Raw genomic sequence first — 27,697 nt, 5'->3', positions numbered from 1 at the left:
AAATATAAATGGCTACTTTAAAATATATCTAAACATATTACTTTAAGGACTCCATATAGATTAGATGACACTTGTCCGAATTGACCAGGTTTGGTGGGACCAAATGACCATTTGATATGTATGGGGGAGCCTTCTGACTCCTGACAAAGTTGGAATTTCTACATTGATCCTTCAGTTTAAAGTCAAAATAAGCTGCTTCTCCTCTCCTATTAAAAACACATAGGCCTTGATTTATTTTATGACTGGCATTTTGTACAACTGTCTTGAACAATGCGCTGGAGAAAGGTACACCAAACTCATTAGGAAGCATGAGCCTCTTAATGAATTTGACTCATCTTTCAGCTGCAGTGTGTCCATGTGTTGTGGATATTTCTGTCCAAATTTACTGTACTTTTATGTACAGTATCTTATGTATGTGCTTTGTGCATGTTTTATGTATGTGTGTGCTTTATATATGAACACTTTTCATGACATGCTAATCAACTCTGCCTCCTCATGAAGCTTTGCCTGTTTTTAAAAACTATGGCAAAGCTCGCCATGACTGGAGTAAAACTGGCAAAAGTTGCATACCTACAAGTTGTGCAAAATGTTGTAGCATTTCAAACTGTTTTACACCAGGATTCTGGCAGAAACTGCTTGATGGATTAGGCTCACAAACTTATGGCCGAGTTAAGCACCAATGCGTATGGGGGGATGGGATAGATAGCTGAACATTGAATGTTGGTCAGAAAGCTATCTCATATGTATGGGCAGCTTTAGTCCAATTGTTAAATAAATAATTAAGCAAATATAGTGTTTGATACTGTGACGTATGCTGTGATAACAAATAGGTTACGTCCGAGAGTGGACCCTCTTTATCACGGCACTGGAGCTCCCAGGGGTGAGCGCACCAGGTGGTGCCGACCCCTATACAGGGGCCGTTAGGGGCAGACCCTAGGGAGACAGATGCCGCGACTGCTAGAACCAAGAGGGGCAGCTCGAAGGACTGAGTGGAGGGTGCCAGACTGAGAACTGGAGTATAGGACTGGGCACTGGAGTACAGGACGGAGACACGGAGTACAGGAGAGAGACACGGCGTACAGGACTGGGCAGAGGAGTGTAGGACTGGGCACTGGAGCACAGGACGGAGGCACGGAGTACAGGAGGGAGACACGGAGTACAGGACTGGGCAGAGGAGTGTAGGACTGGGCACTGGAGCACAGGACGGAGGCACGGAGTACAGGAGGGAGACACGGCATACAGGACTGGGCAGAGGAGTGTAAGGAGTGAGAAGGGGAGAAACCCCTAAACACCCAGGCCAGGATACCGTACGGGAAGTCCACACGATAATCAGGCGTCTCCACCATGTTGGAGACGCCTGATATACCCTGTAGAAGTCGGCTGATTGGGCGCTCAGACCGCTGGGCGGGCGCTGCAGAGTTAAAGGACCTGCAGAGCGCGCGCCCGCGGCCTAAGGCGCCCGCAGGAAGCCGGCACACGCCGGATGGAGGAGAAGGAAGAGGAGGCGGGCACAGAGCGGCGCGGCGAGCGCAGGTAAGTAAAGGCGGCGGCGGGCCCCGCTGTTGCTGGGACGGCGGCGGCTACCGCCGCCGACGTGACAAAAGCTAAGTGGTGTTCCCCTGTTTTGTCACTTTTCCTTATGTGTGTTTAGTGCAGTGGTGGGATTAGTTTCCGCACCGACCAATTCCCTAGCGAGGGTTTAGGTGCAGGGCGACTCAAGGTTTTTAGGTTCCTGATCGGCGCCCGGAGCGGAACTGGCCTAGGGAACGTTAGGAGTGTAGAGATACTGACTCAGGGGAGTGCAGGAGGTCTCCACTTCTCTGTTCCCTATCACAGGGCCACCATTGTTATTGTTACCCAGGTTTTCCCTATTCCCTTGTCTTATTGTATTAATTACCGGTCTGCGGGCCGTGTCACGTAGGACAATTACACGTGCTGCGTCCTGTTGTATTAGTTACCGGCCTGCTGGCCGTGTCACTCAGGATGGGGCACGTGACAGCAAGGTCTTTGATGCCAAGGAAAAAAAGAATCTATAGCAGTAGGCAGTGGTCGACTGTGTCAAAGGCAGAGGACAGGTCGAGAAGGAGGAGGATAGAGAACTGTCTGTTAGCTTTGGCTGTGAGTAAGTCATTAGTAATTTTGGTCAGGGCAGTTTCAGTGGAGTGGTGGGGGCGGAAGCCAGATTGGAGAATGTCAAGGAGGGAATTAGATGAGAGGTGGGAGGAAAATTGAGCATGTACATGCTGTTCAAAGAGTTTGAAAGCAAACGGGAGCAGTGATATGGGGCGATAGCTGGGCATAGCAGTTGGGTCAAGTTTGTTTTTTTGAAGATGGGTGTTATGGTGGCATGTTTGAAGACAGAGGGGACGGTACCAGAAGATAAAAATCCTACTTACTTTCTCTGCGCGCCCTCGCTGCATCTCATTTCGGAGCCAGCAGCTCTTCCGGCTGAGTGATAACATGTTCCCGCTCATTAAGGTAATGAATATTCACCTCTTTCCACACCTTAATGAGTGGGCACCCATGATAGCCAGGCCGCTGCTGGAAGCTGGGGGCTGCGGCTGTAACTGTGCGCACTATAAGAGAAATGAATATTCACTGCCAGTGCAGTGAATATTCATTTCTCTTTAGCAGTGGGGCACAGGCTATAGCCGCAACCACCGACTCCTGCCTCCTGTGACCCGCTGCTCCGCCGCTCCCCCTCCCCCGCCATCTTCTGAGACAATGACTAGTGTATAAGCTGAGGGAGGGGGTTTCAGCAAAAAAAAAAGTGCTAACAACTCTGCTTATACACGAGTATATACGGTAATTGTAAATTGTTGGCGCTATATAGGTAAAATATTATTTATTATTAAATGCCTTACGGGGTATGTTTAGTGACATCATGCTTTGACCAATGGGGCACGTTTAGAGATATCATGCTGTGGCCTATGGGGCATGTTTAGGGATATCATGCTGTGGCCTATGGGGCATGTTTAGGGACATCATGCTTTGACCTATGGGGCATGTTTAGGGATATCATGCTGTGGCCTATAGGGCATGTTTAGGGACATCATGCTGTGGCCTATGGGGCATGTTTAGGGACATCATGCTGTGCCCTATAGGATGCATTTAGGCACATCATTATGAGCCCAATGGGTTATGCTGATCCCTATGGGGCATATGTGGGGGTATTATTCTGCATGGAGGCTGTATGGTGATATCATACTATGTAATTGGTCTGTGTGAGGATATCATAATGCATGGTGAGGGACTCTGTGGTGACATACAGTGGGGAAAAAAAGTATTTAGTCATCCATAAATTGTGCAAGTTCTCCCACTTAAAAAGATGAGAGAGTCCTGTAATTGACATCATAGGTAGACCACAACTATGAGAGTCAAAATGAGAAAACAAATCTAGAAAATCACCTTGTCTGAGTAGTCAAGATTTATTTTGCAAATTATGGAGGAAAATAAGTATTTGGTCACCTAAAAACACGCAAGATTTCTAGCTCTCACAGACCTGTAACTTCTTCTTTAAGAGGCTCCTCTGTCCTCCACTCATTACCTATAGTAATGGCACCTGTTTGAACTTGTTAGCAGTATAGAAGACACCTGTCCACAACCTCAAACAGTCACACTCCAAACTCCACTATGTTGAAGACCAAAGAGCTGTCAAAGGACACCAGAAACAAAATTGTAGCCCTCCACCAGGCTGGGAAGACTGAATCTGCAATAGGCAAGCAGCTTCGTGTGATGAAATAAATTGTGGGAGAAATAATAAGAAAATGGAAGACATACAAGACCACTGATAATCTCTCTCGATCTGGGGCTCCACACAAGATCTCTCCCCTTGGGGTCAAAATGATCAGAAAAAGGGTGAACAAAAATCCCAGAACCACAGGGGGGAGGGGACCTAGTGAATGACCTGCATAGAGCTGGGAGCACCGTAACAAAGGCTACCATCAGTAACACACTACGTCGCCATAGACTCAGATCCTGCAGTGCCAGACGTGTCCCCCTGCTTAAGCCATAACATGTCCGGGCAATTCTGAAATTTGCTAGAGAGCATTTGTGTTATCCGGATGAGTATTGGGAGAATGTCATATGGTCTGAAGAAACCAAAGTAGAACTGTTTGGTAGAAACAAAACTCGTGTTTGGAGGAGACAGAAGGCTGAGTTGCGTCCAAAGAACATCATACCTACTGTGAAGCATGGGGGTGGCAGCATCATGCTTTGTGGCTGTTTCTCTGCAAAGGGACCAGGACGACTGATCCGTGTACATGAAAGAATGAATGAGGCCATGTATCGTGAGATTTTGAGTGCAAACCTCCTTCAATCAGCAAGGGCATTGAAGATGAAACGTGGATGGGTCTTTCAGCATGATAATGATTCCAAGCATACCGCTAAGAGCAATGAAGGAGTGGCTTCGTAAGAAGCATATGAAGGTCCTGAAGTGGCCTAGCCAGTCTCCAGATCTCAACTCCATAGAAAACCTTTGGAGGGATTTGAAAGTCCGTGTTGCCCAGCGTCAGGCCCGAAACATCACTGCTCTAGAGGAGATCTGCATGGAGGAATGGGCCAGCATACCACCAACAGTGTGTACCAACCTTGTGAAGACTTACAGAAAACATTTGACCTCTCCCATTGCCAACAAAGGATATATATATATATTTGTTAATGACCAAATACTTATTTTTCACCATAATTTGAAAAATAAATCCTGCCAAATCAGACAAGGTGATTTTCTGGATTTGTTTTCTCATTTTGACTCTCATAGTTGTGGTCTACCTATGATGTCAATACTTTTTTCCCCACTGTACTATGTGGGGATATCCAGTTTGTATATAATTTCCTGCCTAGTGGCTAATCAGAATTGGTAGACAGTGGTATCTAGATATATCTAAGATGTCTCATATCATAATATTCCAGTCAATGGGGCTAAACAATGCTCCCTTAACCTCTTAATCACCGGAGCTTTTTTCGGTTTTGCATTTTCGTTTTTCGCTCCCCTTCTTCCCAGAGCCATAACTTTTATATTTTTCCATCAATATGGCCATGTGAAGGCTTATTTTTTGTGGGACGAGTTGTACTTTTGAACGACACCATTGGTCTTACATTGTCGTGTACTCGAAAACGGGAAAAAAATTGCAAGTGCTGTGAAATTGCAAAAAAGTGCAATCCCATACTGGTTATTTGATTGGCTTCATTTGCTAGGTTCACTAAATGCTAAATCTAACCTGCCATTATGATTCTCTGGGTCATTACGAGTTCACAGACACCAAACATGTCTAGGTTCTCTTTTATATAAGTCATTAAAAAAAATTCCAAAGTTTGCTTAAAAAAAAAAAAAAAAAAAGCGAAATCTTCCGAGACCCGTAGTATCTCCATTTTTCGTGATCTCGGGTCAGCGGACGGCTTATTTTTTGTGCTCTGAGCTGACGTTTTTAATGATACCACTTTTGTGCAGATAAGTTCTTTTGATCACCCGTTATTACATTTTAATGCAATGTCGTGGCGACCAAAAAAGGTAATTCTGGCGTTTTTGATTTTTTTTCTCGCTACGCCGTTTCACGATTGGGTTATCCTTTTTTTGATAGATCGGGTGATTCTGAATGCGGCGATACCAAATAAGTGTAGGTTTGATTTTTTTATTATTTTATTTTGATTGGGGCGAAAGGGGGGTGATTTAAACTTTTATGTTTTTTAATTTTTTTTTATTTTTGAACACTTTTTTTTGCATTTGGCATGCTTCAATAGCCTTCATAGGATGCTAGAAGTATCCCATACTTGATTGGCTCTGCTACATATAAGCGATGCTCAGATCGCCTATATGTAACAGAAATGCAGCATTGCTATGAGTGCCGGCCACAGGGTGGCGCTCATAGCAATCTCCTGGCAACAATCATAGAGGTCTCTATGAGACCTCTGTTTATCCTGGCAATGCGTCGCTGACCCCTGATCACATGACGGGGGTCGGCGATGCGCTCATTTCCGGCCGGGCGCCGGAAGCGCTAGTTAAATGCCCGCTGTCAGAATTTGGCATCACGGTGGCTCAGTGGCTAGCACTATCCCACGAAGGACAACATCTGCAAGGAGTTTGTATGTTCTCGTGTTTGCGTGGGTTTCCTCCGGGCACTCCGGAGGAAACCTGAGACCTGAGAGCAGTGTGAATAGACACACAATGCGTGTGTTAGATATAAGCATGCATGTGCAAAATAAAGCTCATATGCGTGCAGTGCGTATGATTATGTGAAGAGGTGCAAATGCACACAGCGCGAAAAGTGTAAAAAGCGCGACCCAATATCGAAGATGCAGTCAGAAACAGCACAAAGAAGGCGCATACAGAGTGTAAAAATGCAGATGGTAAAAAGTTTTTCATTTATTTAATATAGCCCAATACCAAAAAATATATGCACAAATAGCCTGATGGTATAGACCAAATAATGATATTTCAAAGAAAGAACGCCAACCAATCATAGTGTGCACAGACTGAAAACATACATAGATCCAATGATATTGGTCAAAAATCAAAAGGTCTAATTGTTGCATTCCAATGTAGATTACGTACAATAGGTAGAGGAGAACATGCATAAACGACGTAGCTATACAATCAGTATATGCATGAATGACGCAGATGGTGCATAAAACCAGGATACACGTGCACACCGTGCTGTAAAAAATTGCACGAATTATGCAAAAATGATATAATATGACTCCCTGCCAGTGTGCATGCACAAATAGTGCAGTGAAGCATGAACAGAAAACAGTGTAAAATGAGCAGAACCAATGATGTTGAGGGTCGAAACTTTATAGATCCAATAACCAATTCTGAAGGCGCAAATTACATGCATTAGGTTAGTTAGTAACGTTTTTTCAAACTAATTATGCCTCACATGTGTACTACTTATATATATCCGGCACATATAGATGCTCAGCACTTTATTCTCCCCTGAGGAAGCCACGTAGGCAGGGGCGATACGCGTGGGGCTTTTGCTCCCCCCACTTCCCCTTTTTTGCCATCAACACGGATGCCATTGTATGGTAACTATATATATTATTTCCTCATGCAGGTTGCTGTCATGATCCCAGTGCAGGTTTTGACCTGCACGTCAGGGGTTAATGTCTTGAGCTCAGTGCAGGCTTTGACCTGCACACCTGGGGTTAATTATTGTGGCCTCTCTTTGGTTCAGGCAGAGCTTTTTATTGCCCTGAGATACTCCAATCCCTGTCAGTTACACTTTTGCCTTTGGCCGAGTGTGTTGACCCCTGTGTGCCTGTTAGTTGTCTTATAGCTTGCTTATATGGTTCTGATCCGGTTCTGTCCCCCGTTGTGAGTTTGCCTGTTGATTCTGTACTGTATATCTGCTTCTCTGGTTTCTGACTTCTTGGTTACGTCTTGACTATCCATTCTGTCTTGCCCTTTGGTAATTGTCGTGCTATCTCGTGCTTTGACCCCGGCCTGATCTGGTTTATGTCCCTATCTATGCCAATTAGTAACTTTGTTCCGTAGTTACCATTCTAAGAGTTTTCCTGCCGCTCCTAGCTCTCTGGAGTTTAGGCTACGCCCCCAGCAGTCACATGCTACAGGTCCTGTGGGTCTGAAGCACGCATCTTCTCTGCTGCTGCCCGCTACACAGGTATCTCTGAGCACAGTTTGTGTTACTCAGGACACGCGCACTGGCTCAGTGAGCAAGTGCAGTGCGGTGTTCCTGACAGTTGCCCTGTGTTCATATATTTCTTATACAGGCTTTTCTGTGTGGAGGGGTCTTTGATGTGGGAGAGTCATTGCATCATTATTCCATGACATGACTTGTTTGCTTCTCTTGCAATTTTAATTGTTTTTATATTGGATACTGTGTTTGTTCTATATATGTGTCAGCATTTAGCAATAAAGTTTGTTTAATTTGTTTAATCAAATTTTGTGTTCTCAATTCATAGACATGTTGCTTTCCCCCATTTTCTTCCTTTTTTTTCATTGATCTAGTTAATCGGCGCAGGCGGATCGCGATTCCGCCCGCACCTCTTGCGGGCACATGTCAGCTGTTTATAACAGCTGACATGTCGTGGCCCACCTCAAAGCAGGGGATACTGATCGCTGATGTACTATACTGTCAGTGGTCAGTAAGGGGTTAAAATACATTTAATACCTGGGTACAGCTGGTAGATATATCGTGCTTGCAGCTAGTGGTACTGGCCAGAGTGGTATCGCAGAGCTGTGCTCACCCTTCCCACCCGACGGGCGCCGTTTCGCTGCTCGCTTCTTCCGGGGGCGTGTCACGGGGATATTATGATATGAGACATCTTAGATATATCTAGATACCACTGTCTACCAATTCTGATTGGCCACTAGGTAGGAAATTATATATTGTTACTATTCTTGGCACTGCTTTACTTTTTTTTTCATCCATTTTTATCCATTATTAATTTTCTTTATATTTATTATGATCTACTGTATATTATTTATGGAATTTCTTATGGATTTGACTTATAGTGCCTCGTAATTTATAGAATCCATCCTGGTTTATACAGTGGCTTATGTATAATACTATTATGTGCTGTACCCCCCTAGTATGTCTCCCCTTCTGTTTTTGGTCTTAGACCTGTCTATTCTTAGTGTCCATAATTATTATTTTAAAGTTGTTCATTAATAAAAATCTATGTTTTTAAGTTTATACTTTGTTGGAATCTCTTCTGGTCTAGTGGCAATGTGCCACATTAGACAAATTTGTTGTATACTGTTTGAAGTGTCCGACAGCCACTTTATTTTTTGGGACACATAGGCATAATTCTGCTCAAGATTAAGTGATAAAAACTGATAGAAAAAAAGATAAAAATGAGAAGATTTAGTTTCGGCTGGTTGGATCGGACGGCCATAGCAGTCAGGGTTTTTGATGTGAGCCTTTGGGAAAATGAATTGCCCACCCCTGCTACACAAGATTCTTTATGATGTTACATCGGCTCAACTTCTCTCCATTCAGGTCTCTACAATATTGGATTTTCTCAGTGCAGATCGTCTATTTAAGAGAACTTACCTGATTGACTCATCAATGATGGATCTGGACAGGGACAAGATAGAGGAGAGGATATTACACCTCACCCTAGAGATCCTCTTCCGGCTTACTGGAGAGGTAAGAGATTCTGATGACGTCACATTACATCATTCTTATCTATGGGAATAACAGATGGACAGAACTGGAGAGGTGAGGACTCTGGAAATGTCTGTAGTGAGATTTATTAATGTGTCTCTCCATAACCAGGATTACACAGTAGTGAAGAAGACCTCTAGTGAGCGCTGTCAGGCTCCTGTGTCTGAGGGATGGGGAAGACCCCTGAGCCCAATCATGGGGCCTCCACCTCACCCCCTGATACATGAGGACATCAATAACCAGAAGATCCTAGAACTCACCTACAAGATGGTTGACCTGCTGACTGGAGAGGTGATACTGCTGGGAATGCTGGGACATTATACAGTAATGCTATGAAGGGATCGGGGGATGACGGTATCATTGTATGTGTCAGGTTCCTATGAGGTGTCAGGATGTTGCTGTCTATTTCTCCATGGAGGAGTGGGAGTATTTAGAAGGACACAAAGATCTGTACAAGGACGTCATGATGGATGATCCACAGCCCCTCACATCACCAGGTAATAGACAGAACTAAATACACACGGCCTATAATTATCTATATGAAAAGAATGGATTCAGTCCCTGTATGTGTTTCCTTCAGTTCTTTCCGGGAGGAGGACAACACAAGAGAGATGTCCCCGTCCTCTTCTTCCACAGGACTGTAAACAAGAAGATCCCGATGTTCCTCAGGATCATCAGGTAGATGGAGAGAAGGTGTCATGAGATCTCCCCTATGATGTGTAGACGGCTGTGAAGGTCTTGTGCTCAGTCTTGTTTTATCCACCAGTATTATATGTTTTATACTTGTGTAATGAGAACGGTGGAGATGGCAGGATTAGAGCTGATCATAGATGTGACTTCTCCATCTGTCTGTGACTTTACAATATTTGTTTTAGGGTGAAGATCTGACCCATATTAATACTACAGAGACATGTGTGAGGAGTGATGAGCGGTGTAAGGAGATTCCTACATATGATCACCCAGGTGAGTAGTAACCAGAGTAACTAACTGCAGAAAAGTCACAAATTCTTCTCAGTCACAAGCTGTGGGTGCTTTATCGGTGGTGCAGTCTGGCCATATCACAATCATGTGATCACCATTTTGCTGCTAGACCACAACATTGTCTTCCACACAAAACTGTTCCCCATTTCTTTGGGCATTTACCGCCCTTCTTCTTCTATATAACTTTCATCCTGGAGGATCCACATACCTCCTGGGATTAGAAGAGGCTGTCCCCTATCTGCCCAGATCTGTATACTACAAAGCCAAATGACAGCGTACGTCGAATGTGCTGACAAGTTAGAAAATCAGTTGAAGAAAAATATTATGATGGGCCTCTAAGAGAAAGAGGAGGGTAATGATGCTGTTACCTTGAAGGAATACTGCTGGCATCATGTAGGATCAATGTACCTTCTATCTCTTCTGTGCTGCTCAATGTGCTCATATGGTCCCTACAAGACCAGGTCCAGTCTTTCTGGCCAAATTTTGCGTTTATGATAGAGAACATTAATTGTGCAGTGAGGGCCAAGTATGAATTTCTGTACATTAACAACAGAGTTTCCCTTTATTCTGACTTTTCAATTTCTTTTAAAACCAAATTCAAAGAGGAATGCAATAAACTACACAAAAACATTACACCTGTACCATGATGGAGTTCTAAGCTGTGAGTAGTTGATGGCTGTAATACACATTTATTCACCCCTATTGGAGATGTATTGGCATGGCTCAAGCCCTGGTTTCATAGCCTGTTGCAAAATCACAAACTCCATTATGTTTTCCATGCTAAATATTCAGATTACTATAATGGGGAACACGAATACCTTCTCTACTCTTCTAGTCAGGACTTATGACAGCTCCAATGGTCCATCATAAATGAGTAGAGAAAATACAAAAACATAAGACACAAGAGTAGTCAGTAAAGAGGCCGGGGTCACAGCAGGAAACAAACAAGTCAGGAGCTGAGCATAGAGGACTGAACCAGAGGAGAATAAAGTTGTACCTGGCCGCTTCCAGCAATCTGCCTCAAGCTTTAGTAAGATGTGTTTCCTTCCAATTGGCTGAAGCACAGAGCTTATTTTTTCACCTGGACAGCACACACCCATACTGCCAGACTGAATGGTACTACAGATCCTAGCCACCTTCTTCTTAGTGGCTGGACAGAGACTGTGTAGCCCGATCTTATGTTTCCAACATCTCCTCCATTACCAGCTCACTGCAAGGCTCACAAGCAAGGGGGAATTTACTTTGGGAGAGCAGATATTGCTGGATTGGTTTATGAAAGACATGTTGCTTTTCAAGAGCCTCTGAGTCACTAAATATGTGGAAACCTCTGTTTTTTCATTGAGAGATGATGGACCCTAGCGGGGGCTTGTTTTTTATGGGATGACTAGACTTTTTATTTTGGGCTTTGTATTACAATTTTTAGGAGGTCAAATGAACAAATAGCTTATCTACATGCTTTACTGATTTATGCTATGAGGTGTTCTATAAGCCTGTGAACTGTCCTTATGTGAATAATTGAATTTTACTACATAACTTGCCATTTCTATAGATGTTTAAGGTAGAAATGTTCAAAAATAAAAATTTCAAGGATATTTTAGTAAAAAAAAATTGGTTTTATTCTTGTCAGATTACTGTACCAGGAGATCAGAGGGAGAGCTGACCTCTTCAATTTTTAAATCAGATGACCTTGAGATCACACAAGATGCAACTGAAGAGAATGCCATTACTCCAGATACACCATCATCCCTTTACAAAAAAGATCTATTATCTGATCCTGTGAAAGAGGTCCTATCTTCTGATTCATTACAGACTACTAATAACAATAAAAGTCACAAAAGAGGCATTAAAGAACAAACTGCTCTTAAAGCAAAGAAGACGTCTTCACATTCGGAATATGGAAATATTTTTCCCCTCAAAACGTCTTTTGTTAAACATCAAAAAATTCACACTGAGGAGAATGGATTTTCTTGTTCCAACTGTGGCAGACATTTTAGCCAGAAATCATATCTTATTAGGCATGAGAGAATTCATACTGGAGAAAAGCCATATTCATGTTCAGAATGTGGGAAGTGTTTTATTCTGAAATTTCATCTTGTTAGTCACCAGAGAACTCACACAGGGGAGAAGCCTTTTTCCTGTTCAGAATGTGGTAGAAGTTTTTCACATAAATCAAATCTTATTGGACATCAGACAATTCACACAGGGGAGAAACTATATTTATGTTCGGAATGTGGGAAATATTTTCATAAAAAATCGACTCTTGTTAGGCACCAGAGAATTCACACAGGGGAGAAGCCTTTTTCATGTTCAGAATGTGGGAAATGTTTTAACATGAAATCTTATCTTGCTATACACCAGAGAAGTCATACAGGAGAGAAGCCATTTGCCTGTTCAGAATGTGGGAAAAATTTTAGCCAAAAATCAAATCTCCTTAAGCACCAGAGAAGTCACACAGGCGAAATGCCTTTTTCATGTTCAGAATGTGGGAAATATTTTACCCGGAAATCGCATCTTACTATACACCAGAGAAGTCATAAAGGGGAGAAGCCTTTTGCTTGTTCAGAATGTGGGAGAAGTTTTATACAGAAATCAAATCTTATCTCACATCAGAGATATCATACAGGGGAGAAACAATATTTATGTTCAGAATGTGGGAAATGTTTTATCCAGAAATGCCACCTTCTTAGACATCAAAAAGCTCACCATCCAAATATTGGATCTCATGAACATTAAAGCCCAGCACAGGGCTGGGGTTAAGTTATCCTTTTTTACCATGGGAGAAAGATCTGAGTTCCATCCTTTTCCTTCCCGGAGTGTTCACCTACAGTACATCACCCTTTTTCTCTTTGAAAATAAAGTGTCTATTGAGAGTTATGTGCTCACAAATTCATTGGAGTCCAAAACAACTCAAAAATATTTTTATCTACTGTGAGGCAAAATCCTGCCATTCATCCCAGTTTCCAGGCTTGGGAGGGGTTTATCGTTGTGGGGGCCTCAAGTATTTATGCTGTGCATTGCTTATATATGATTGCAAGAGCTTTCAATCTAGGACAAGTGGGCTATTTGCCAATTTCCAAATTGCAACACATCTTTTGTTGCTTATTTGTTAAAGTGCTTCAATATGTTGGCTGCAACATTCAGTAGTGAGCAAACATAGATAAAACATTAGGAGTGGAGTACTAAACCATAGCCTAACTAGACATTTCCTTATTGACCATCCGAAAAATCCAGACTGTTTACGCCTTATCATATTGGAACATACAGTCATGGCCAAAAGTGTTGGCGCCCTTGAAATTGATCCCAAAAATGAAGTATTTCTCCGAGAGAAAATTATTGCAAATACACATATTTTGGTATATAATGTTTATTTCTTTTGTGCGTATTGGAGCAACAAAAACGAAAAAGGAAAATTGGCCACAATTTCACACAAAACCCCAAAAATAGTCCAGACAAAAATATTTGCAACTTTGCAAAATTGTTAGTTAACAACTTTGTTTCAAGCACGTGATGCTCTTTCAGACTCATCTGTGGCAAGTAATGGGTGGGAAATATGAAAGTCACACCTGAAACCAGAAAAAAAGGGGAGAAGTTGACTCAGTCTTTGCATTGTTTGTCTGGTGTCTGTGTGTGCCACACTAAGCATGCAGAACAAAAAAGGAGAAGAGAACTATCTGAGGACTTGAGAACCAAAATTGAACAATGTTAACAATCTCATGGTTCCAGGTCCATCTCCAGAGATCTTGATGTTCCTTTGTCCATGTCAAGGAACATAATCAAGAAGTTTACAACCCATGACACTGTAGCTAACCTTCCTGGACATAGACAGCAGAGAAAAATTAATGAAAAGTTGCAATGGTGGATAAGCAGCCCCAATCAAGTTGCAAAGAAGTTCAAGCTATCCTGCAGGCTCTGGGTGCATCAGTTTCAGCTTGATCTATCCATCAACATTTCAATTAAATGAAACACTATGGCAGGTGACTGGGGAGGACCCCACTGCTGACACAGACATATAAAAAAGCCAAGTAAAAAAATACTTGACACTCAAGATGTGATCAGAAAAGAGTTTTAATGCAGTCCAAAGAGTAGTAATAAACAAAAAGTATTTTGGTCTACCTGACCTTCAGTTACCGACTGCTGTGGAATTTGTAGAGTTGTCACTATTCAATATATGTAACTCCCATAAAGAATGGGTGTCATGGTAGAGGCTGTGCCAGAGATCCTTATAATGGGTAAATGCCCATGTCATAGGTAAACCCAGTTCCTGCTGCGACGCGGTGTCTCCAGCAGTCGTTAACCCCTTTCTGACATGTGATGAACTATCCCGTCTACGGTACCCGGGCCTGTTGTGAGTTCATTTTCCCCTTCACCTTTGATGTCTGATGAACTCCCTCTGCTGGTGAAGAGAGGTTGTGAAATTGATTGGGATGGGAAGAACCTGTCATCTGAACAGGCGGAGTGTGATTGGACATCTGGAATTTCTGAGTGGATATAAGGCAGCCGACGCCCTGCAGGGTTTGCTGGTGATCCTTTCTGCTCTGAGCTCTGGCATCCAGTTTTAGTTCCTGTCTACTAAAAGCTAAGTTTTTGCCCTGCTATTATTCCATGAGATTTTGTCTTGTTTCCTTAGTGTTTGTATTCAGCCAGTCCTGGTTGGGACTGGCTGAATTCCATTTTTGTCTCTGATCAGTTGATCTCTTTGCTCTGTTTTCAGAATATACCTGAGTGCTGATATAGTGATTTTGAAGTCTAGCGACTTCAGGGCCTTTTTTCCTATCAGACGGTTGGGACATTTTTGTAGGTTTTCTTGCAGATTGCAGCCAGCATCTTTTCTGTCCTGTCCTATCTAGTTAGTTGGGCCCCATCGTTTGCTCAGCCTGTCTTTCTGTATGTGTTTGTGTTTTCATCTGTTTTTCACCGACAATACATGTTGGGGGCTGTCTATTGCTTTGGGGTCTGCTCTGGGGCAGTTTAGATTTCCCATTTCTTTCTTTAGGCTTATGTAGTTCTCCGGCTGTGATGAGGGGTCTAGGGCACCGTAGGAACCCCTCACGACTACTGTTAGTTGTGGTGAATAGGATCAGGGGTCTGCAATCCGATAGCTACCAACCTCTCCGGTTTTCTGGACTTAGCTTGTATTTTTGTTTTCTCCTCCTCCGGTGACTCATTCATAACACGGGCCCGTATGACCGTGGACGGGATAGTACGTCACCGCGATCAGCTGCGCTCACAGGGGGGAGAGCAGCTGATCGCGGCCGCGTGTCAGCTGATTATCACAGCTGACACCCGGCACTATGTTCAAAGTGTTCACCACGCATCTAGATATGTTCCTTGGGGGGGTCTAGTTTCCAAAATCGGGTCACTTGTGGGGGGTTTCCACAGTTTAGGCACATCAGGGGCTCCCCAAACGCGACATGACACCCGCAGACTATTCCATCAAAGTCTGCATTCCAAAACGTCACTATTTCCCTTCCGAGCCCTGACGTGTGCCCATACAGTAGTTTTCTTCCACATATGGGGAATCAGCGTACTCAGGACAAATTGGACAACAACATTTGGGGTCCAATTTCTCATGTTACCCTTGGGAATATAAAAAAAATTGGGGACTAAAAGATCATGTTTGAGGAAAAAATATGATTTTTTTAATTTCACGCCCGGGCGTTATAAACTTCTGTGAAGCACTTGGGGATTCAAAGTGCTCACCACACATCTATATAAGTTCCTTTGGGGGTCTAGTTTCCAAAATGGGGTCACTTGTGGGGGGTTTCCACTGTTTAGGCACATCAGGGGCTCTCCGAACATGACATGGCGCCCAATCTAAATTCCAGCCAATTTTGCTTCAAACGGTGCCCCTTCCCTTCCGAGCTCTGCCATGCACCCAAACAGTGGTTTACCCCTACATATGGGGTATTAGCATACTCAGGACAAATTGCACAATAACTTTTGCTGTCCTGTTTCCCTTGGGAAAATAAAAATTGGGGGTGAAAAGATCATTTTTGTGGAAAAAAATGATTTTTTAATTTTACGGTTGTACATTATAAACTTATGTGAAGCCCATGGTGGTTCAAAGTTCTCACCACACATCTAGACAAGTTCTTTGGGGGGTCTAGTTTCCAAAATGGTGTCATTTGTGGGGAGTTTCCACTGTTTAGGCACATCAGAGGCTCTCCAAATGCGATATGGTGTCCGATCTGAATTCCAGCCAATTTTGCATTGAAAAAGTCAAACGGCACTCCTTCTGAGCTCTGCCATGCGCCGAAACAGTGGTTCCCCCCCACATATCAGGTATCTGCGTACTCAGGACAAATTGCACAATAACTTTTGCAGTCCAATTTCTCCTGTTACCCTGGGTAAAATAAAAAAAATTGGACATGAAGTAATTTTTTTGTGAAAAAAAGTTAAATGTTCATTTTTTTAAAACATTCAAAAAATTCCTGTGAAGCACTTGAAGGATTAATAAACTTCTTGAGGCTGTGTGCCCACGTAGCAATTTTTAAGCTTTTCCGCGGCGTTCTTAAATGCGCGATTCTGCCACGGAAACGCTTAAAATAAGCGTTCCATGCATTTGTTATAGAAAACGCACATGTTGTGCCAATGGTGCGTTTTTTTACCGCTGCGGAATCGCTTAGCGGTAAAAAACGTAGCATGTCCTTTAATTTTGCAGAATCGCCCGCGATTCCGCATACCATCAATTATATGAGCAAAAACGTATGGGAAAACGCATGTCAAAATGCTTGACAATTGCGTCAAAAACGCGTGTCAAAAAGCGCTTGCGATTTCCCTGGCAAGCGCCTGCGTTTCTGCTCAGGAAAAAATCGCTTGAAAAACGCTACGTGGGCACATAGCCTGAATGTGGTTTTGAGCTCCTTGAGGTGCAGTTTTTAGAATGGTGTCACTTTTGGGTATTTTCTATTATATAGTCCCCTCAAAGTGACTTCAAATGGTCTTGCAAAAATGAGAAATCGCTGGTCAACTTTTAACCCTTATAACTTCCTAACAAAAAAAATTTTGGTTCCAAAATTGTGCTGATATAAAGTAAACATGTGAAATGTTACTTATTATGTTTCTTGTGTGCCATATCTCTGTGATTTAAGGGCATAAAAATTCAAAGTTGGAAAATTGCGAAATGTTCAAAATTTTCGCCAAATTTCCCTTTTTTTCTCAAATAAACGCAAGTTATATGAATGAAATTTTACCACTATCATGAAGTACAATATGTCATGAGAAAACAATGTCAGAATCACCAGTATTCATGGAAGCGTTCCAGAGTTATTACCTCATAAAGGGACAGTGGTCAGAATTGTAAAACTTGGCCTGGTCTTTAACATGCAAACCACCCTTGGGGGTAAAAGGGTTAATTGAAGAAGGTCAGTCAGACCAAAATGTTTTTGTTTATTACTACTCTTTGGACTGCATTAAAAACTCTTTTCTGATCACATCTTGAGTGCCAAGTATATTTCTACTTAATAACGGTTTGGGAACCTACTTGAGCATCAAACACGGTAGTGCATGCGGTCTTTGTTAATATATTAAAAAGCTAGACTGCAGTTTGCCAAAATGTACAGGCGTAAGCATCTTATGGACAGAAGAGACCAAGACAGCATTTTGGTGAAACACATCTACTGGTTTTCAGAAAACGTAAAGAGGCCTACAAAGAAAAGAACACAGCACCTATAGTCAAATATGGTGTAAGAACAAAGATGTTTAGCGGTTGTTTTGCTGACTCTGGCACTAGGTGTTTTGACTGCGTGCAAGGCATCATGAAATCTGAAAATTACCCTTACAGACCTCCCACAACCTCTCCTCAGGACCGAATCAATTCCAATCCACAATAAAAAAGTTTTCATCTTACCATCTTGGTAGCCAAAATATTCTCTATAGTATAAGAAATTCTGGCACTCAAAAGAAGTATATGCAGAGAAAATTTATTTGTACAACAGATTCTCCCAAACTCATGTGACGTTTCGTTCTACAACTCAGACCTTCATCAGACGGACCAAAGGAAATATACGAGCATACACTAGTACCTAGAGGTATAGAGATATACAGTATGTGAGCATGGAAAGTCCATGGAAGGCAGCCACAGTAAGTAGCAAAATTCTCCTTTTCAGGGGGGAGATCAAGCACTTGGGACAAAGGGAGAGAGTCCCTGTGGTCACATAGTCAGGCGTATACGCAGTGCTAGCAAGGGGGCAGGGGCACCCCGTGGCTTCTTTTGAGTGCCTGAATTTCTTATACTACAAGTTTTGAGGAGTGGTATCCTTTTCCGGGCACCTCAAAGACGGAGTGACAAGTACTCTATTCCTATTCCAAAATATTCTCTACCTTGAAAACGTCTTCAGAGCTGACTGGAGCAGGGCTGGTCCCTTTATCTTGGAAGAAGGGACTGAAAACGACTGGCTTTAGGAGGGACACTTGAAAGGAATCTGTAAAGAGTCCAGGAATTAGAACTTGTAGGCTACAGGATTTATCTCTTGGGAGAACTTCGAACGGGCAAATGAAGCGAGGACTCAATTTATATGAGGGTAGCTTGAGATGGACATACTTACATGACAGCCAAACCTGGACGAAACATCCAGATGCTACTACGCAGGCGCCGCCAATGCCAGATTAGTGGAGACAATTTTCGTCCTCTAGCAAAATGACGCCGCCTGCACTGTAGCATCTATCGGATTGCCAATAGATGCTATTGCGCAAGCACGGCCAGCACCATTTTACCACAGAATTTTTTTTTAGAATAAATTTATATGACTAAATAAAATAATTTAATGCATATTACTGATGTGATCATGCTGCAGAGCCTGCCTGCTGAATGTGATTTTTTTTTTCAATACATATTATATACAGTATGTAAAATAGGGGGCAGGTCACTGAGGGCTCAGCGACTTGTCATAAGCCAGTATGAATATCTAAGCAGAACACCATCTAAAGCCACGCCCAGAGGCCGCCACGGAGCACGAGAATCTCATTAACTGTAAACTGCAAATAAAGATTAAACAACCACAAGACGGATTTAATTAACCAAGATATCATTTTAACCAGTATAACGGCGCCAACCTGACAGTGCCTGTAGGTTACTGAGCACAATCCTGCTAAGGTTCCCTTTAACAAAGTGCTGCAGGAAGTTGGTCAGGATCTGATTTACCCACTCTACGTGCGTATTGGACTGTGGATGGTAGGCTAAAGAGAAATACAAAGTGATATTCATTAGTTTGCATGTAGCCTTCCAGAAGTGAGATGTAAACTGAACTCCTCTAAGGCTAGGTTCACATTAGCTTTCTGGGGCTCTGCGGAGGGCAGTGTACTTCCTCCCTGAAGCTCCTCCCACTTCAGCACTTCTTCCGTTTAGGTCTGCCTATATCTGCATGCGTCCTGCGTACCTATCTTTAACATTGGGTACACAGGACATGCGGATGTATGCGGATACATTGTTTTGACGCGCCTGCTGACCGCATGGGAACGCAACAAGTTGCATTTTGCACAGATGGCGGGCGTGTCAAAGCGACACATCCGCATGTCCTGCATACCCAATGTTAAAAATTGGTATGCAGGACACATGCAGAAGTAGGTGGACCTAAACAATAGATGTGCGGAGCTTCAGGTAGGCAGTACGCAGCCCTCCGCAGAGCCTGGTACCCTAATGTGAAACCAGCCTAAGATTGCATGGAGAGATAAACCATGGAGCCAGAATATATGTAGTATGAACTTCTCGGCAAGCACAGGAGCAGATTGGAGACCGGACAGTGGAGTGAAATTTTAAAGAAGCGTACAACCATCCAGATGCCGGTACACCCGGCCGATACTGGAAGATTGGTAATTAAATCCATCCAAATATGCAGCCAGGGAGCAGATGGTACAGTCAAAGCAAGTAAAAACCTGAATATTGTGAACAAGGGTTTATCAACAGTACAACCACATGAAAAAATAACCCTTAAAAAATAATTTTTAATAAATTCCACAAGTACCCTAAATTAAAATAAACCAGGGTTGTAGAGGGTCAAGATCAACAATATATTATGACAATTGTGCATCATCTGAAACAACGGATACTGGAAGCCTGTAGTAGCATTTCTTCTGCGGTGTTGCTATCAGTGTGTCAAGAGTGGGAGAAGAGGGTTTCTCCCCTCCCATATACTAATGTGCCACAAACAGGAAGTTGGTATCACCAACCATTCCCATTTTATTTTGGTGTATCCATATAAATGGCCCACCCTGTATATCACGTCAACTGCAATACAGACCATCAGTTCATTTATACAAAATCAATAGCAAAATCGTATTATCATCCATAAAGCCCGAAATATCCATAATAGGATTAGAGCAACATGGCAGTTTGAATGGCTATAGAGAGTTCTGATCACAGTGTCATAAAAAAATAGACATTATCACGTTAGTCAGAATATTATGATCACAGAGTAATCAACTCAGGGAGAATATCATGGTAGTGAAAAAGGTCCTATAATTCAACATTTCCATATTAGGATTTAGGTTATAAATGTAAATACCCAACAAACCATAATACCAATAGCAGTTTCAATGCAGTATATGCCAGATTTTTTTTTTAAACATACTCAAAATAGTTAATTGAAAACTGGGTACAGAAAAACACAACACCTCATAGTAATGTACTGGGTAGAGTATCCCATATCGAAGCGTTTCCCCACCATAGCTGTAGAAAGGGCTTCATCAGGGGTAATAATCTGAAATGAGAAGCGGTGCTACTGTGGAGCCACTGCCATCCGAGCAGCATGTGTCAAAATGGAAAGCTGCGTGCGTTCCAATGATTCCGGATCCCTTTTCAGATGTTTCTGCTGGCCACCTATCGGAAATAGGCTTAGTTAGCTGCTGGAATGCATAATGTCCGCTCCACAGTCAGTACCTCGTCACTGGAAGTGACGTGCATCAGTGGTGGAATCTGAAATCTCAGTTGTAGCACAAATGTGCTCCACATGCAGCATGTATAGAAAAGTATGTGGTGAAGTTACCTGCACGTTTATCAGCATAATAAAGAATCAGTCTGGACCACTATACCACCAATTAAAACCATACAAGATTGGATAAATTGGATAGTGGTCAGAAGGACTTTAGAAAATCTAATATATAAAGCTGAATGTGTGTATGTATGTGTGTGTGTATGTGTGTATGTCCGGGATTGGCATCCACACCGTCGCAGCTACAGCCACAAAATTTTGCACAGTCACGTCTGGACCCTGAGAGCGTCATAAGCTATGTTGTGAGGTGACATTTTAACCCCGCGCGTTCCAATTCAACAAACAATTTTTCCCCTATCTACATAATGGGGAAAAAGTGAAAGGAAAAGTGTTGGAGGCAAATTGACAGCTGCCAGATGTGAACAAGGGGGACCTAAAGAATGAGAGCGATGGCGCCAAAGAGTATATACCGTACAGATGCTAAGGTGGGGCCCTGACATGGGATACTCACCACACACGGGGATATGAACACACACACAAAATGCGCCACACACGACAACATGCTTCAACACATATCACCCTCAGCACACATTTCACCACACATACACCAACCTCGCCACATAAAAGTCAAAACACAAAAGTCGCCACTCAAAACTCGCCACGCTGTCCCAGAGCTGTTTAAAAGATGAAAAATGAGCTGTGATTGGTTGCTATCAGCAACAGTTTTCTTTGTAGACAGTTGTGGTAACTGAGGCCTATTATTCTGATCATTTCTATGGTGTTATCGTCCTTCTGTAAAGCTGGAAATAACACAATTTATTACCATGCCAACACAGACCACCCTCTGACACAGACTGCAGGGGAGCCCAGTATCACACAGGAGAGGATTAGACACATGGCTCAGCAGGCAGTATCACACAGGATAGGATTAGATACACAGCTCAGCCGTCAGTATCACACAGGAGAGGATTAGACACATGGCTCAGCAGGCAGTATCACACAGGATAGGATTAGATACACAGCTCAGCAGTCAGTATCACACAGGATAGGATTAGATACACAGCTCAGCAGTCAGTATCACACAGGATAGGAATAGATACATGGCTCAGCAGACAGTATCACCCAGGATAGGATTAGATACGCAGCTCAGCACACAGTATCACGCAGAATATTAGATACATGGCTCAGCAGACAGTATCACACAGAATAAATTAGATACATGGCTCAGCAGTCAGTATCACACAGGATAGGATTAGATGCACGGCTTTTATGGGCAATATAATCATTATAATTTGTTATAACCAACCACAGTTGGTTACTATGCCCAGGCAATGCCGGGTTCTTCAGCTAGTATATATTGTAAGGTAGCGTTGTCATTCGGGTAGGGGATACTCGCTTAGCAGCCACAAAACCAGATCCGGCACGGGTTTTCCATAATCATAGTCCATGCGGTTTATTAGGCATCATAAACCCACAGCAGTAACATAAACTCCATAGATTCAGCATAGCTTCCATGACAGAGTTCAGCTCTGTAATCCCTGTGGTCACACAGGTTATGCACACAGGCTCTTCAGCCTCAGTTATCTCACCCATCAGGGTTCACTCATGGTTCCTTCTCCATGCTGCCGACGTCGATTCCCTTCAGGGAATTACCAGGCATGTGCAGCCATTACACACAGCGTTCACTTGCTGTCAAAAGGCAGCCCCATCTCTCTCAGACGGGACCTTCCAAAACGGACCAACCAGGTCCCTGCATTCACCCATGTGACCTACCCTGGCCACCTTATATGGTCCGTAGCCACGCCCACCGGGTCACATGGCTATGACCTCATCACAGGTCCTTCACACACTCACATAGTCTTTTACTATGGCATTCTTAAATACACCCCTGGGTGGATTTGTAGGTAGCTTCTCCCTGACACAGTGTAACGAAAGCTCCGCAGTACCTCTGCTGATCAACACACATGTTCAAGCTTCCATCCCAAGGCCACCTACCTTGGGATACATAACGGTCAATCAGCATCCTACTTCTATCAGGACACTGGAAATGCTTATACGCCTATCCTGGGACACCCACACAGCGCCCCCTAGCGGACACAGTGGTCACTACACCACAATATATATATGTATATACAGTGGGGAAAAAAGTATTTTGTCAGCCACCAATTGTGCAAGTTCTCCCACTTAAAAATATTAGCGAGGCCTGTAATTGACATCATAGGTAGACCACAACTATAAATGTCAAAATGAGAAAACAAATCCAGAAAATCACATTGTCTGATTTGGCAAGATTTAATTTGCAAATTATGGTGGAAAATAAGTATTTGGTCACCTAAAAACATGTAAGATTTCTGGCTCTCACAGACCTGTAACTTCTTCTTTAAGAGGCTCCTCTGTCCTCCACTCATTACCTGTAGTAATGGCACCTGTTTGAACTTATCAGTATAAAAGACACCTGTCCACAACCTCAAACAGTCACACTCCAAATTCCACTGTGGTGAAGACCAAAGAGCTATCGAAGGACACCAGAAACAAAATTGTAGCCCTGCTCCAGGCTGGGAAGACTGAATCCGCAATAGACAAGCAGCTTGGTGTGATGAAATCAACTGTAGAAGCAATAATCCAATTACAGGCCTCTCTCATCTTTTTAAGTGGGAGAACTTGCACAATTGGTGGCTGACTAAATACTTTTTTTTCCTCAATGTAGTTATCATAATGAATATCCTCCTACTCCAGGACACACCTCGTACGCACGGCAGCTGACCTCCAAGGGGCAGGTAGTTGGTATGGCCCGGTAGGAGAGTACAGCTGCTACAGACAGGCACGGCAGGAACACCGATGCAGATAGGTATGGCTGGTATACAGATAAGCACTGGCAGATGCGGACTAGTTTGGCTGGTATACAGATAAGCACTGACTGGTGCCTGGAAGATAAGGCGAGTATGGGCAGACAGGTAGACTGGTGGCTATTGGGGACCAGACAGCAAGCAAGAATGCAAGGGACTAACTTTACACATTGCTCAGCCTCCACCTGAATGGAAATGCCTTAAATAATAAGTCTCCTAGCTATTGGCTGGGACACTTTAAGATGGCACATGGTCTCTTTAAGAAGGTAGATGTTAGGGTTGGCGGAACGCACCAAATAAAATATAATAATAAGGTGCGTTCACAAACCGGAGTCCACCGTGCAGAGATGGTATACTGCTGCTCGGTAATGGCGAACACTGACTGAACACCGGCGGGGTAACTGCTGACCCGGTGTGTACAGGAGCGAACTCTGTTACTGCACAGAGCCGCTGAACACAAGTGCTGGAGCCTGTTAACCTCACAGGGCTCAGCAAGGTGAACACTAGTTAAGAGACACAGGACTCTGCCCCAAGGACACAGGGTTAGAGTCCCTCTAGTCCCACTATTGTTCGATACCGCACCGCAACTGCGATGCCTGAACTAAATAATGTAATCGCACCACGTGTGCACTGCACCAGTTCAGTGGGCGCCACTAACCACCCAGAGCAGGGAGGAAACCGCTTGACTTGTGCACGGCGCCGCAGAGAGGAACGCTGCTGCACATGCGGTCCAGTGGTGCCTTGTGCTGACTGGCGCTATCTGGTGCTAACGCTCGTGTGGAAAGCGGGATGCTCTGTGGCACATAGAGTCAGCGCAAGTAGTGACATAACCTATCTCCCTAAACCCTAATTCATACACAACCGAGGGTAGGGATTTCATAATGAGTCAGTCACCAGTCTCATACATCATCACACACACAACTAACCACCAGAGTCTACAGTTGTGGCCAAAAGTATTGACACCCCTGCAATTTTGTCAGATAATACTCAGTTTCTTCCTGAAAATGATTGCAAACACAAATTCTTTGGTAGTATTATCTTCATTTAATTTGTCTTAAATGAAAAAGCACAAAAAGAATTGTCCTAAAGTCAATTTAGATATAATTCCACACCAAACATAAAAATGAGGGTGGACAAAAGTATTGGCACTGTTCGAAAAATCATGTGATGCTTCTCTAATTTGTGTAATTAACAGCACCTGTAACTTACCTGTGGCACCTAACATGTGTTGGCAATAACTAAATTACACTTGCAGCCAGTTGACATGGATTAAAGTTGACTCAACCTCTGTCCTGTGTCCTTGTGTGTACCACATTGAGCATGGAGAAAAGAAAGAAGACCAAAGAACTGTCTGAGGACTTGAGAAACCAAATTGTGAGGAAGCATGAGCAATCTCAAGGCTACAAGTCCATCTCCAAAGACCAGAATGTTCCTGTGTCTACCGTGCGCAGTGTCATCAAGAAGTTTAAAGCCCATGGCACTGTGGCTAACCTCCCTAGATGTGGACGGAAAAGAAAAATTGACAAGAGATTTCAACGCAAGATTGTGCGGATGTTGGATAAAGAACCTTGACTAACATCCAAACAAGTTCAAGCTGCCCTGCAGTCCGAGGGTACAACAGTGTCAACCCGTACTATCCGTCGTCGTCTGAATGAAAAGGGACTGTATGGTAGGAGACCCAGGAAGACCCCACTTCTTCCCCCGAGACATAAAAAAGCCAGGCTGAAGTTTGCCAAAACTTACCTGAAAAAGCTTAAAATGTTTTGGAAGAATGTTCTCTGGTCAGATGAGACAAAAATAGAGCTTTTTGGGCAAAGGCATCAACATAGAGTTTACAGGAGAAAAAAAGAGGCATTTGAAGAAAAAAACACGGTCCCTACAGTCAAACATGGCGGAGGTTCCCTGATGTTTTGGGGTTGCTTTGCTGCCTCTGGCACTGGACTGCTTGACCGTGTGCATGGCATTATGAAGTCTGAAGACTACCAACAAATTTTGCAGCATAATGTAGGGCCCAGTGTGAGAAAACTGTGTCTCCCTCAGAGGTCATGGGTCTTCCAGCAGGACAATGACCCAAAACACACTTCAAAAAACACTAGAAAATGGTTTGAGAGAAAGCACTGGAGACTTTAAAGGTGGCCAGCAATGAGTCCAGTCCTGAATCCCATAGAACACCTGTGGAGAGATCTAAAAATGGCAGTTTGGAGAAGGCACCCTTCTAATATCAGGGACCTGGAGCAGTTTGCCAAAGAAGAATGGTCTAAAATTCCAGCAGAGCATTGTAAGAAACTCATTGATGGTTACCGGAAGCGGTTGGTCACAGTTATTTTGGCTAAAGGTTGTGCAATCAAGTATTAGGCTGAGGGTGCCAATACTTTTGTCTGGCCCATTTTTGGAGTTTTGTGTGAAATGATCAATGTTTTGTATTTTGCTTCATTCTCTTTTGTGTTTTTTCATTTAAGACAAATTAAATGAAAATAATAATACCAAAGAATTTGTGTTTGCAATCATTTTCAGGAAGAAACTGAGTATTATCTGACAAAATTGCAGGGGTGTCAATACTTTTGGCCACAACTGCATGTGCCAAAATCATGTTTTTTCTTTTACAGAACACTTCATCAAGTGCCCAGGAACCAGAGCAGCAGGAGCAGGACCAGCAGAGGGAGGCACAAGGACCGGTGGGCAGACGGCATGTAAGTTTTTTTTAAATTTTTTTCTTTGAGTGTTGATAGTTGTTTTTTTTTTCACATTTTTTGGGGGGGTTCTCTTTTTTTTTCCTTTGTGAGTGTTGATAGTTTTTCTAAAACAATTTTTTGGTGGGGATTCTCTATTTTTTCCTTTGAGTTATAGTTTTACTGGCTTTTTTGGGGGGGGATTTTCCTTGTTTATCTTGACAACAGTAATGTTTTTATTTCATTTCTAGGTTCCACAACGGGAGGAGGACTATATAGATAACGACCTCCTCATCTCCCTCATTGAGGAGAGAGTCGCCCTGTGGGACACCCGGCATCGAGAGCACTCGGACATGATGGTGCTTCGGCGTCAGTGGAATGAGGTGGCCAAAGAGCTGATGGATGACTGGGACAACGCTACGCCACAAGCCAGAAAGGACCTTCGTAAGTATTGCAATGTTGTCTGATGCGTCAGTGAACCTGTAAAGGCCGGGATCACACAACTGTGTGTGATGCAATAAACTCCTGCGAGTTTCTCGCATCACACACGGTTGTGTGATCTCGGCCTAAAGTGCTTTGTTTAATCCTTTTTATTTTTATCTCCCTTCACAGTGAACAAAGTCAGAACCCGTTGGCGTTCAATCAAGGATCGTTTCAACAAGGACCTCAGACAGGAGAACCAGGCTCGCGGTGGTGGTGCAGCAAGGCTCAGGAAATATAAATACCACCGTATGCTGGCTTTCCCGAGGCCTGTGCTTGCTCAGAAAATGCAAGTATTTTTGTGTTGTATTCCATAGTGTTGTGCTCCCTAATCTTAAATTTTTCTATTCCACAGGAGTTGGCGCTTGTACAATTTATTTTTTTGTGGTACTAATGTTTGGTTTTTCTTTTCACAGCACCTGGAGCAGCACCCTCAAACCTGGTTCGTCCTCTGGAGCGGTCCTTCAGCGAATAGCCTCGGAGCAGTCCCAGCCATCCACCAGCGACGCAGCAAGTAGGCCGGCGTCACAGACTGGAGAACAGGCAGCTGGTCTATCAGGTCTTTCCCTGTCCCAGGCCTCCTTCTCTTTTTTTAATGTTGGGTCTTCCTGACAGCGGCAGAAGGCCTCGGACAGGACACTCATGCTCGAGTTTCTACACGTAAG

At 43.3% G+C, this 27,697-nt stretch overlaps 1 protein-coding gene across 1 annotated transcript in view; it reads left to right on the top strand.

Annotated features, from left to right (window-relative positions):
* Positions 1-12,983, top strand: part of LOC141052996 (uncharacterized) — a 143,404-nt gene extending 130,421 nt beyond the window's left edge. The window contains exons 25-30 of the mRNA XM_073550319.1: positions 8,961-9,110; positions 9,240-9,419; positions 9,502-9,625; positions 9,709-9,806; positions 10,004-10,091; positions 11,737-12,983. Coding sequence (XP_073406420.1) covers positions 8,961-9,110; positions 9,240-9,419; positions 9,502-9,625; positions 9,709-9,806; positions 10,004-10,091; positions 11,737-12,842 — 1,746 coding nt within the window. The 3' untranslated portion in view covers positions 12,843-12,983. The remainder of the gene's footprint in view (positions 1-8,960; positions 9,111-9,239; positions 9,420-9,501; positions 9,626-9,708; positions 9,807-10,003; positions 10,092-11,736) is intronic.
* The last annotated feature ends 14,714 nt before the right edge of the window (positions 12,984-27,697 follow it).

Source organism: Dendrobates tinctorius, unplaced genomic scaffold, assembly GCF_039654945.1.
Source record: "Dendrobates tinctorius isolate UK_male_01 unplaced genomic scaffold, ASM3965494v1 ptg000164l, whole genome shotgun sequence".
Classification (NCBI taxonomy): Eukaryota; Metazoa; Chordata; class Amphibia; order Anura; family Dendrobatidae; genus Dendrobates; species Dendrobates tinctorius.
This window is presented reverse-complemented; position numbering and strand designations above follow the sequence as displayed.